The sequence below is a fragment of the Mizuhopecten yessoensis genome, unplaced genomic scaffold (assembly GCF_002113885.1).
Source record: "Mizuhopecten yessoensis strain PY_sf001 unplaced genomic scaffold, ASM211388v2 scaffold8657, whole genome shotgun sequence".
NCBI classification, from domain to species: domain Eukaryota; kingdom Metazoa; phylum Mollusca; class Bivalvia; order Pectinida; family Pectinidae; genus Mizuhopecten; species Mizuhopecten yessoensis.
In genome coordinates this window covers 524,334-537,584 of record NW_018407656.1, presented here as the reverse complement: position 1 = coordinate 537,584, position 13,251 = coordinate 524,334, and the positions used below count along the sequence as shown (strand labels likewise).

Genomic DNA, 13,251 nt, shown 5'->3' with positions numbered 1-13,251 from the left:
TGTACCTTACCTTAGCACTACAGCGAAATGGTTGGGATCCACGCATGCGCCCATGAAGAGCGCAATATTTTCATGGCGCACCCTGTGAAGTTTCGTCACCATGTTCCAAAACTCACGCGATTCCTCCTTCTTCAATGGTCCGTAATGATGTATTTTTACGTTTCCATGCCAACGGCCACTGCAAACAAAACAAAATGTATTTTTGTGTACCTTAATGATGGGCCAATATTTGAATTTACTTTTGAATGACTTGACGAGTTTGTAAATTTTAATACGTTTCAACCAGTCGGACCACAGTTGTTCGTTTATTAAATAATGTCTGACCTAGTAATCTGATACCGAATTCAGGCAAGCCTTGACAAAGCTTTGCAAGTCTTGCATAAACATTTGCAGGTCCGTCAGGATTTATACCCAAACATGTTAAATATCGGATGTTCCGCATTAACGGACGGGCCCCTGGTGTTAAAGTCGCCACTAATAATTGTTTAACCAATCAGATCACTTGTAACTTCTTGTATGTTAGTACCCACTGTCATAACTCCGATCCGGCAATGATCCCCGTAGTTCCGTCCAATGAGATCTACTTACCTATATATAGAGCACGTGCGTCCGGATTTAAGCAATTCTTCGAGTTCTAAATCCTTATAAGGGATGAGGAATTCACTTGCGTTACCATGGATACTCTCCGAGCCAGACAACCTAAAACATGAAGAAGAGAATGCAAGTGCAATTTTACGATAGTGACGTTCGGTAACAATAAGGCATGCAGTTGCCATTTTTACGTAGTTTTGGACAATTCCGTTTCGATTTTGCCAACGAAAATTACATTTCCCAGTTGCTTCATGTTAAATGTGCAAGTCATAGTCACAGTCACATGATTCGCCAAGTACGAAACATTTTTGTGTAAACTCGGCTTTAAAAATTAGGTCACACTTCTTGTCTTTGAAATGAGTGAAGTGTATCTAAGTGCATGACCAAACTTGACTTTGTATGACGGTGAGTTGTTCACAATAGATGTATTGTAATAGCAATAAGCTGTATCGCTTACGATAATAAAGAATTGGAAATTGGTCTCGTTTCCAGCCGATATGTGTAGAGAACGTAAGTGAACGTAACCCCTGGATATCGAGGCTGCATAAAGTTTTGATATAACATTGAGCTTCTTACAGATTTCAAAAGTAATGCTTACCTTCTGGTCATACGTCCGTCGTCTTCAAACACAGAATCTAAATCCTCTGTAAAAAAAAACCCAGATGCTCGCTATATTACTTGAATAATAGGGTGCAGTGGTCGATCCATGCAGGGTTGTGTCCAACAAAACGGAGGATACATGGATTTTTGAGTAAACGACAGAGAGACGCGGTCTAAAGTCAGTAACCAACGCGGTCTAAATTCAGTAACCAACGCGGTTCAAAGTCAGTAACCAACGCGGTCTAAAGTGAGTAACCAATCTCATTACTCTATGAACGCATCCATGGAAGGAATATCTAAATCTGGCTATTGTTTACAAAGCTATCATTTCTCATCTCGAAAATACATATCCTTGCTAATTTGGCATTTTGAACACAGCCAAGAAAAAACAATAATCAAATATTAAGAGTTGTACAGTACAATTAAATGTCAGAAATGGACATCCCCAAACAGAGGTTTGCCGATATCCTGTCTTGGTAGGTATTTATACCAACCAAACGTGTGACGGATTTTCGGAAAAAAGGGGGAAAATATATTAAGTGAAAACATTAAACCGCATTTTCCTATAACCTTTTACATGATTGGTTTTATAACAGATTTTCGTATAAAAGAGTAGGGATACGTCTCTATCTTTGAAGCAATATTGTGTCCTGAAAGTAATACTATATTTTCTTTGGGATTGCATTCTTTACAAGTACGAGGTTTTTGAAAGTGAAGCTATGAGTCATGCGACAATTTGATGAAAATAATAAAAACAGAAAGAAAGAAAGAAAGAAATTACCTTCGATCATCAACTGACGTTTCCTTGACATTGGCCACGTTCCAAAAAACTCAGCAAATGGAATCTCGTTCGAAGACTCGGTGTGACGAGATGTACTGTGAGACTTCCCAGGACAGCTTGTTGTGATCGTCAATGGCTGTCGCTTCTCTTCCGGTTCCGTCACCTGGAGAAACTGTTTGTGTTTAGACTGGCGTTTGTCATTCTGATTGGGACAACCGGAAGTTGCTGAAGAAGGCACATGTAATGAGTGTTTTTTAACACAACTCGTTTTTGAATCGCTCACATCTTTCGTTTCTTCAGATACAGCCATCTTGTTTCGGATGTAAACATAATTCGGATCGTCAGTGTCCGATATAATTGTATTTTCCGTTCCAGTCCTGTATAGTCCAACTCTGTTCTGGAACGGGTTACTCGAGTCGGATTCATACTCCGACAATCCCGAATCAGTTGTAGAGTCGCTGATGATACGCTTGGAACTTCTTAAAGATCCCGTACGGAAAGGACCGTCAAATGTTTCATGAACTTTCCATTTGGAATTCAACCAAAACCGAAATCTCTGGAATATTGATGAGACTGTCGTATCGACATTTTGTGCACGTCGCCGCGATCCATGCCGCTTGAAGGATCTGCATCGCTCGGCATGACGACAGTTACACGGCCGACTATAGACACACTCGTTAGCTTGTAAAACCTTGGTCCAGTGTTCCTCAACTGTCACAAAAAAAATATATTCAAAAACATAAATATTGATCTTGCTTAGATTTACGAACAATGTCATGTTACACCTGGTGTCATGGTTCCTCGTGACCTTCTCTTTAGCCAATGGTCATGTTTTGTCAATTAAACGTGGAAATATACGGAAACGTTAATATATGTACATGTTCCTGCACGCATGAACCCTCACTCAAAAAAATCTAATTTTATCCAAAATAAGTCTCACAATGCTCACTTTATGACATTTTGAAGTACTTAAGAGCCAGCTTTTGGAAGATAGATGCAAGTACATGGTTAATTAGTCAGCTCGAATATGTACGCTTAATTAGGACATGTATTACCTACTTATCCATGTCACGTGATGTCTCCTTTTGAACAAGGCAATGTATAGTTTGCTCAAGTTTCAAGTTTCAAGTTTTATTTCACACTCATGACACACGAGGTGTGTTCAAGAGGTCAACATTTTAATACATTTCAATTACATAGCAAAGTGAGTACAGATTGTGTATACAACATGTAAATATATAATACTACAGAATAATAGCACTGCATTTATCTTATATCACTTAAAGCCTTAATTGTTTTCTCTAGAAAACGACTTATTTTAGGTAAAACATGTAAATTACAAAAAGAAATAATTCCTTTTAGCTTGAAATTGCTTGGGTTTGTAGTGTAATAATTATGGATGCATATTTTTCTTATCGATGATATATAAGTATTTTGGCATTTAAACAAATAATGTGGTTCATCACCTATACCTGTTTGACATAAAGGGCATATTCTATCTGATTTTGGAGTTGCATTCCAGCGTCCAGTCTCTATTGGGAAATTTAGATAAGACGTGCGGAATTTACAAATATTTTTCCTATCTTTTCTCATTATTTTTTTTTTCATTAAGTTTTTGCTGGCGTAACAATACCTCACGCTCTACTCTTTTAGCCAGTAGTCACGTTGCAACAAATTAAAACGATGTCAGTATATTGCCGACGTTGCATTTTTTTGCTTGTTAACTAATTGGTTGTAACGCGAAAATAATGAAGGAAGTCTTCGGAACTGTATGTAATTTGTGTTTTTTGTGCTTTGACTTTTACATCCTCTCAACCAACTTCGGTAAGTCAAAGAAAGATTATGGTGCTTGACAGAATTGGTGGATCAGCTTAATTTCCTATTCAAGACGCAATACTTCTTAACCCCCCCCCCCCCCCCCCCCCCCAAAAAAGGTTGATGTTTATTCACAGCTTATAATGAGTAAAGTCAAAGAAAAATTCTGATCCTTCATTCAATTTTCTTTTACCTTGATACGAGAATTTGTAATCAAACGTGCATAATCTTTTATTGCCACGTCCGTAACCTGCACTGTCGAGGACAACTCGAATATAATGAAACCTCTGTTTTTCGACTGTAATATTGTTCGGAAATTAACGTAATTAATCAAATTATGATTTTAGGGAAACCCAAAACGACCCTCAACGGCTACACAGAAAACTGTCAGCTAACGAAACAAGCAAAAACGAGTTATGTCCCTTAGAATGGCATTTTGTTGCAGAACGCACGCCCGGGTTTTTTTTGGGTTTAAAATTCTACAAGAGGTATCAACGTCGGATCTTGATGTTAAATAAACAAAATTAATCCAGCAATGTTAACATTAAGGATAAAGCAAATCTTGGTTAGAAATATGAACACTTAAAAAATGAAAAGTAAATTTGATATTTTTTGAATGGTTCAAAAATACATCTTTAAACTGTAATTTTTCAAATTTATTATCTAGAAAACACGCCTTTCAGTAATAATTTTTTCTCCATCAAAACAACCAAAATTAATAGATTGTATAGCTGTTATAACGAAATGTTAACAATAAAAATTGCGCTCAGTTTAAGTGATTATCTAAACCATTTGATAAGTTTAAGAAAAAATTGAATGGAAAAAATGATTCATTTTAACCGTATTGGAAATGCATTTGTGACCACTAAACAAGACATTCAATGTCATAAAAAATTCCAGCACGACTTACATTTATCTTGTATTTTAACTTTAATTTAATAGTTTTCTGAGGGAGTCGGCCATAATTTACAACAATAATTAATCAGTTTTTCACAAATTATATTAATCCCTCTTCTTAATCCGGATGGAAGTTCTTCTCGGGAGTTAAGTATTTAGATAAACTTACCGACTCTGGGTCCTTTTAAGGAGTTAAATAAAAGAATGTAATACTTACCGACTCTGGGTCCTTTTAGAGAGTTCCTGTGCCGTAAAGGTCGATGCTCCGACCGTTTAGATCCCCTAAGTATGAAAAATATACCCATGTTATTTTGTCCAATTGATTTCAATTAATTTCACTTTTCATCTTTGTCTGTTTCGTGTGGCATAGCCGATCAGCATAATCTATTTCGATATCATGTCAAAAAGTCAATCCATATCACCAATCCTTTCAAAATGACAGTTTTCAAACAGCGCCTGTATCATTTATATATTGTCCCTTGGTGTGTGGCCGTTAAACACTATGAACAAGATTATAAAATCTCCAGGTAATTATCACTAGCTTGAGCAAATTTCGATTTCCTTGGAAACAAACACAAACTGTTGTGTTTCATGTATGTTGGGTGTCGTATGATGATGACCTAGGTATATATATTATGCTTCAACTTTATATACCGAATCTGAGCAGAAGTTGACTCCCAGGTTGCAAAGAAAACTGTTTTCTTAACGTACAAAACATATTTCGTGACAGTCAATTAGCACTTACCTGCGCCTACATGCCGGGCAGTCGGCGGTGTCTGCGACGGTCTCGCTTTCTGAGGAGTTCATTGAGGTCGTTTAATCTGTAAAAACAAGTCAGTGGTTGAAAAAACAACCAGGAGTACCTCTTGCTCGGTGTTTATTTTAGATAATTTGATTATCTTTCCGTTCCCATCTGTTCAAGCTCAAGCTCATTTTTTTTCTCTCATTCATTCATTCATTCATTCATTCAAGACATCAATTTTATCGATCACAATGCAAGGTGCAAGATTCAAGAAAACATATTTATCGTCGGTTACATAAAAGCAGACAACATAAGCTTTCAGAAATTTTATCCGACAAAAAAGGTAGATAAATATATAAAAAAAACAGTTGTTTGAACATTAATTGTACAATACATATGTAGTGCATATATATATATTGCAATATACAATGTATATTGTGTATTATAGTGTATGCTCCGATACAAAAACACGAATCATGGACATGTACGTGTGTTTTTATAGTGGAGAATAACAAAATATTATCGATACCACAAACATCATACAAGTTGTGATTATCAATTAAAACGCTTGAAGTAAAAATTATCCGAAATTGCCAATTTCCAACAAATTTCTTGTATCTAATTTAATAGTTGAATTACAAATTCACATACTAGGGTTCCATGTAATAGATTACCCACTTTTTATTACGTATCTAAACTGCGTGGAATTTTAAGATAAAATGTCGTTCTTCTAAGTCATATTATACATTACATAATTTACAATGTTTATTTCTATTATATTTACTGTACCGTATTCTATATTCAACTCGTGGACGGATTTTTTTTACTTCTTGAAATTTCTTGCATAAAATTCCTAATTTGAACAAAGAGTGTGCTGTCCAAACGTACAACGTGGTGTTATATAAGACCTGCTATAATCTTCTTTTTAATGGTGAAATATACGTCGATGTCTTTATTTCAAATTCAGATATTGTAGTCTTGCCCCATCGAATAAAATACCAATATAAAATATTCTTATGTATATAAAGAGAGAGAAAAAGACAAATTAAATAGTGTTCATGCGAACGATAAAATGAAATTGTAAATAAACTAGAAAACAGATTTGTAAACGTTTTCTTCCCGGTTACAAATGGGTGGAAGCGCTAACAACACTCTGTAATAACAAGAACAATAATAACACGGAAATAGCGTTTCGTCTTCAAAATGTTTTCAGATTCTGCGGCCTCAATGAAAAGATGGACACATTGGAATGGGACAGCAGGTGTATCCTCCTGTTTAAATAAATGATTGAAACAACATTGGAACGAATTTCATCAAGAAGTGGACATTTAAAGACGTCTTTCAACTTCTTCTACAACTTTTGGGTTATAGGCACAGGGTCACCTCTTTCCGATTTATGCAGTAATTATTATAGATGTATGTATTTATGCTCAATTTGGATAAAAGGTGATTTTAAATTTTTTTCAAACTCTTCCATTTAGGATGTAATCGACAACCTTAACGAGATGATGACGACAACAACGCCGATTACGACAACAGTGGGGCGGTGTTTTAGGGTGATGGCGGCAGATTGTTTTCAATATGGCCGTATCTAAAACACATCTAGGTCGTCACAATCCTGTTATACTGTACCAATGTCACACAGCCCTAAACGTAAGCTTTGATTGAAAACACTGCAGTTCCCTTGGGATGTTGTAGTAATGGTTTAGGTTAATGCCGAACCATCACGCTACATATAACGTTAAATGTGGTTTGATAAATTCCCCTTGCCCACAGCGTTGAGTACACCCAACAACGGGATATTGGAAACAAAATCCTTGCAATAGGCATTGCAATTAACATTTAATCTACAATATCTCCTACATGTATACATATTTTAATGTTTTATGAACGCCTTAATTGAATGATCGAGGACTTCCCACTCTATTGAATATTGATAACAGGCATTAATATTTTTGTATTATCGACACTGAATATTTTCATGAAAGTGTGTAATGACCTGAAAGTACAAATTTAATAATTGACACAAATATTCATATTTCGATTTTGAAAAAAAAACAATCATTTAACTGAGTAATGTAGGTTTTCACGTGCGCCAATGAATATTATGAAGGCAAGTTTTAAAGATTGGCCTAATAATTTGGTACGGTCCAATGCAAGTTATTTTCCTTCGCGATAGTACAACCGCTCCAAATTTTCTTATTTATGACTCCACTTATCACTTTGTCACCGGAAGCATTATCAATATGGTCGAAACAAATAAAACTCCCACAGTCACTTTGGTCGCGGTGAACATGGATAGGCTATACCGATCACGAGAAGATATGTGCAGAGCTGAACCCTTGGATTTCGAGGATGGGTTATGCCGAAACCCTTGGATTTCGAGGATGGGCTATATCAGAGCCCTTGGATTTCGAGGATGTGTTATGCCGAAACCCTTGCATTTCGAGGACGGACTATATCGGAACCGTTTGATTTCGAGGACGGACTATATCGGAACCGTTTGATTTCGAGGACGGACTATGTCGGAACCCTTTGATTTCGAGGACGGACTATGTCGGAACCGTTTGATTTCGAGGACGGACTATATCAGAACCGTAAGATTTCGAGGACGGACTATGTCGGAACCGTTTGATTTCGAGGACGGACTATGTCGGAACCGTTTGATTTCTGGGACAGGGTATACCCCTGACAGTAGGCGCTATATTCCAATTATATCAATAGAATTCGACCTCCTGTGATTCAGCTACAAGTATCTGTGGATCACGGAGTTATATTATTACGTTGTGTTGGTTACGTGAGACTGAAGTTTGCTGAACTAGGTAAGAATCAGTTTGTTTTGGTACATAACAACCCCCCATCCCCCACTGTGTACATGTACTTCAGACCCATGAGCCTTAATGTGTGTATACGACCCTCGCCTTATTACTATTCACGATATTACGAGATTAAAATGGATTTCAATTAATGGCTATTTTCGCGCCGCTTGCAGTGGAAGGCTCCCGAGGGATTCCGAATAACGATTTTTCTGACCTTTTGTCTACGATTTAGTAACAACTAAATCCAAAACACTGCACATTAATTAAGCACATTTTCTTCAAGAAAAGAAATCGTTAAAAGTGCCCAAGAAATTGAATTAAGACTTTAATGAACTCCGTTTTCTCCATCACACAAATACACTGGATGACTGGTCTTAAAGATCACGTCACCAGCGATAACGCGTATCGCTCGCAGCCTTATTGTTCGTATTACACTGTATAGCCCCACTCGCAACTCTTCATTTAAGCTTTTGTTAGTTTACATCATAGGGAAACAATAACATGCTTGTGAGCAAAAGTTTTTTGAACCGCGCTTTTATTATATACGTGTTCATTTAAACCTCGATATAATGCCCCTTGATTGATTTGTCACTTCGTTGAAGTATACTGCCAATTTCCAGTTCCTTTCTGCATTGTTTTCCTGATAGTTCCCTTATAAACCCTCCTCTATAACGCAAGTATTTCGCTGGACAAATATTGGCTGTACAACGAAGTTTTATTGTACAAGGAAAACAAACAACTCAAACAATCTATGAGACGGCATTGTCAAAGTGCAACATCAGAAACGGTTGACATGAAAATTATTTCAAGAAACTTTGAAGTTTCCATAACGGAATCAACTTCATTACATTATCTTTGTGAGATCCTGTGATCCATGTCACACATACATATATATATATCTGTAATAGGAGCCGGAAATGGCACGACCAGACCGTGATTCGAACTCGGGACCCTCCGAACTCTAAACGAACGCTCTGCTAACTGAACTACCTGGTCGACGGAGACCGACCTAGTCCAGTTCCGCTACATATTTATAATTTTAAAAAACTACAGAGTGGTCGGGTGGTGCTGTGGATAACGCACACGCCTTACACCAAGGCGACCGGGGTTCGATTCCCGATCGGACTTGAAAAAGGCAGTGTCAGCTGCCCGATCACGTTGGGTTTCTTCAGGTTCTCTTGTTTCCTCCCACTTTAAACAACTAACTTCTTTGTAGATATTAGATATGTTGATTTGTTTTGTAGATTTGGTAATATTTCAATTGAATAATTTGAGAACATGTACAGTATGCTAGTTTAATAAGGTCAGTACAGCTAATCAAAAACAGAAATCAACACGCAATTGCAGGCTTACTAAAACATATATCTAATTTCTAGTTACATTGTAACACGCATAACATTGAAACAGAGAAAAATGACCGACTTTCATGAAATACATTCTAAAGATACTGGTGGGTACGTATCGCTCATGACCAATCATGGGAAAATATCTCACTTAAACAAAATATTGTAAACATGTTTCGAGGAGAGGAGCCAGAACCAAGGGAAACTAATTACTGTATTCGTCTTTTCATTTTTCATACCTAGACATTTTATCATATTGTGAGGATCTCAAAAGTTTTACCTAAGAAAAAATCCTCAAGGGCGGTGCCAGATCTCGGGGCTGTTGTAGTGTGATTCTGTTCAATTATCATCCCCAGCAACTATATATATCGTTTTAGCTTGGAATCTCAACTGTTTATAAAGTTATTACTAATGGACCCAGGACTCGAACCTAGGTCACGTGATTTCCCCAACCCCCCTTGTCTGCCCTCCAGCACTGAATCGCTGGTTCGTTGCCTACGTGAGACAGTCGCCAGGTACTATCCGCAGGACTAGCCGCAGGTCGATTGCTTTTCTACAGGTATTCCTGTTTTCTTCTTCTGCCATAACCTATCTCATCCTTGAATGGCCAAAGCGTGAAGCAAAAAACTTCCCAACCCAAAAGGCTAAACCTTTAAAGCATCTACCCACTCTCTCTCTCTCTCTGAATATCACCATTGATTCAAACATGCACACCGGGATTGAATCTCTGGTCCATGTGACCACAGGGAACATTGTTAAACTTATCTTTTTTGATAGTAAGACTTTCTCGGTCGCTAAAGAATGGAAACAAGCCTACTTTGCAACCAGACTAAGTATAATGTAACGGGAAAGTATTACATAAACTATTTGGTTTGGTTTCTTAGTGTTTTACGTCCTATTAACAGCTTTGGTCATTTAAGGACGTGCCAGGTTTTAGTGGTGGAGGAAAGCCGGAGTTCCCGGAGAAAAACCACCGACCTATACGGTCAATACCTGGCGACTGCCCCGCCGCGAACCAGCGGTGGAGGTCTAACAGATAGATAGATAGATAGATAGATAGATAGATATTCTTTATTTCCTCTTACATAAGAGATTATACACATAAAGACACATTTCACATATTACAGAATATCGGGAAACATCTACAGAACAGAGTTCATATCTTTCATGAGGTGTTTAATATTGGTGGCTACTGCTAGCATAAGTTGCTCCCATTCGTCATCTGGTAGGGATACTTTAGTTCGATCTCCAAGAAGGAAGTTTGTTTGGTCGCTTTCTTCCAAAAATGAGAAGTCAGCGTATGAATTCACATTTATACAGTCTACAACTTTCTCTAAAAACATATCTCTACTATGAAATAGGGCTGGACATTCGATGACAAAGTGTGTCACAATATCACTACTTTCCTTCGAGCACAGTTTACAAACAACGCCAGTGTTCTCCCAAGTAAATGATAATTTGAGGATATACACTATGTCCCACGTAAACGGTCTATATTTCAAGCTTAGAAGTAATAACGGGCTAGGGCCTCGTGTCGTATGGATCACAGAGTAACGTCGGAGTTCGTGTTTTTCACTCAGTTTTTCTCTCCATTTATTGCAATACCGATCTGACATAAATTTGTCAATAAAGCGTTTCCATGCGTATTTTGGTATAGTTATCGGGCTAACGATAAAGTCTCTGAATAGACACTGTATTTTAAATTTCATGAATGTTTTGCAAACGTCTGGAATAAATCCTCGTTGGTTTACCGATGAATATCCATACAAAAAACTACTCATTCTAACAATAAAAACGAGTTTCCATATAAAATCCATAGTTCCATTACAGAGCTTGTTCCAGAACATCAACTTTTTACTTTCGATTTCCTTTGCTATATCGTATATGCCTAGACAATGAGTTGTAACGGCAGTCGATGAACGTGTTGGTAGCCCTAGACAGCGCCGACAGGCATATCGTTGGGTGCGTTCTAGTAAGTCCGCAGATGTCTGGTTGTAGTCGTACCATAACTCACATCCGTATGTCAGACCAGGTATGATTATGCGCTTTATAATAGTAACACTTGTGAGCGGATTTAGTCCATATGGGTGTAATCCGATACCTAATAGCGAGTTTAAAACGTTCCTTCCTTTAGAACAAGATTCGGAAATGCCGGTATTCGACTGTAGACTTCTGGTAAAGTGTATTCCAGCAAATTTATTACACTCAGACCACGGCAGAAATTTGTCCCCCAGCGTACATGGTATTAGGCAGTTTCCAACATTGGACCTGCTCTGACTAGTTGTAAATTCCATCACTGAACTTTTTGAATGGTTATAGTTGAGACTCCATTTGCTAGCATATGAATACACCACATCTAGTTGTTTTTGCACTAAACATTTGGACGCTGCAAGCAATAACGTATCATCCGCTAAGAAAACGCACGGGATGTGATGACTCCCGAGTTTCAGCCCTTGATTAAGCTCGTCGAGATGAACGATCAAATCGTTTATAACAATTAAAGAACACCACGCGGATAATGTCCTTCCCTGACCTACTCCCTGTAAAATAGAGTATTTATCACTCCGTTTCCCTTCGTATAAGACTGAAGAGTACACATCTTGAAATGAATCGAAGAGTTACCGCCAAAATTTTCCGTTAAAGCCGATATTAAATAGCTTGTACATAAGTCCTTCAATCCACAAACTGTTGAATGCCTTTTGATTGTTCAGGAAGGCGGCAAAAACTTTCGATCAACGCTCTACGCAGTGAGCAATTGATTCCTGTACTATAAAGGCAGCCGTGATACTACCGCATTGCGGGCAAAATCCCTGCTGGAGGGGGTGAGGAAAGACCATTTCGGAACACGGATGTTATCCGAAAATATAATATCTTTTCCAGGAGTTTTTGAAGAACCGGTGTTAACGTAATATCTCAGTAGTTATTCACATCAAGTCTGTCCTTCTTACCACCTTTAAACAGAGTTATAACTAATCCGTATCTAAAGTGTGACGGGTAACGTTCTATTTCCAGAATTTTATTAAATAGGGCAACGATAGCGCTCAAACTTTTATCTCCCAGTAACTTTATATGCTCAATAACGATACCATCATGTCCTCCCGCTTTTCCATTGCTCATTTTCGATAGTACGCTTTTCAGTTCTTTTGTATGTATTAAGTTTTCCCGGAGAAAAACCACCGACCTATACGGTCAATACCTGGCGACTGCCCCGCCGCGAACCAGCGATGGAGGTCTAACATGTTATATAATTAGTGGTAGCAGACTGTCAGCCTTAACCACTTGGCAACCGCGGCCTTTACATAATCAATTCAATTATCATGATCGGTAGCTAATAATTTTACATCTTTAAATGTTTACATTTGCTTCCCTATGCCAACACGAAGACACGAGACATTATGATTGACGTCATCATTTTACGTATTTGTATCGTTTAAACATTACCCAGGCAAAGCTTTTTACCACACTGTTGAACACGTGAGTAAATCGTTACATGTACCATGATAGAAGGACGTACGTTTATTCCTCAAGGACAACTCAAATATATTTTTCTTTATATAGCATTTGTCGTGTCCCTGTGATTAGGGGTTGCAACATATAATATCTCGCTTTTAAGCATGTATACACAATCTTCTATTTCTATTTTTTTCAGGGGGGGGGGGGGGG

At 37.7% G+C, this 13,251-nt stretch overlaps 1 protein-coding gene across 5 annotated transcripts in view; it reads right to left on the bottom strand.

Annotated features, from left to right (window-relative positions):
- The window catches only part of LOC110456323 (kinase suppressor of Ras 2-like), a 48,640-nt gene that overhangs the window by 4,896 nt on the left and 30,493 nt on the right, over positions 1-13,251 (bottom strand). For all 5 annotated transcript variants that reach the window (XM_021506999.1, XM_021506997.1, XM_021506998.1 and 2 more), the window contains exons 2-7: positions 5,430-5,505; positions 4,902-4,966; positions 1,973-2,683; positions 1,190-1,235; positions 589-699; positions 11-178 (exon numbers count right to left, since the gene is read on the bottom strand). In XM_021506999.1, the coding sequence (XP_021362674.1) occupies positions 11-178; positions 589-699; positions 1,190-1,235; positions 1,973-2,683; positions 4,902-4,966; positions 5,430-5,491 (1,163 nt within the window). In that variant the 5' untranslated portion in view covers positions 5,492-5,505. The remainder of the gene's footprint in view (positions 1-10; positions 179-588; positions 700-1,189; positions 1,236-1,972; positions 2,684-4,901; positions 4,967-5,429; positions 5,506-13,251) is intronic.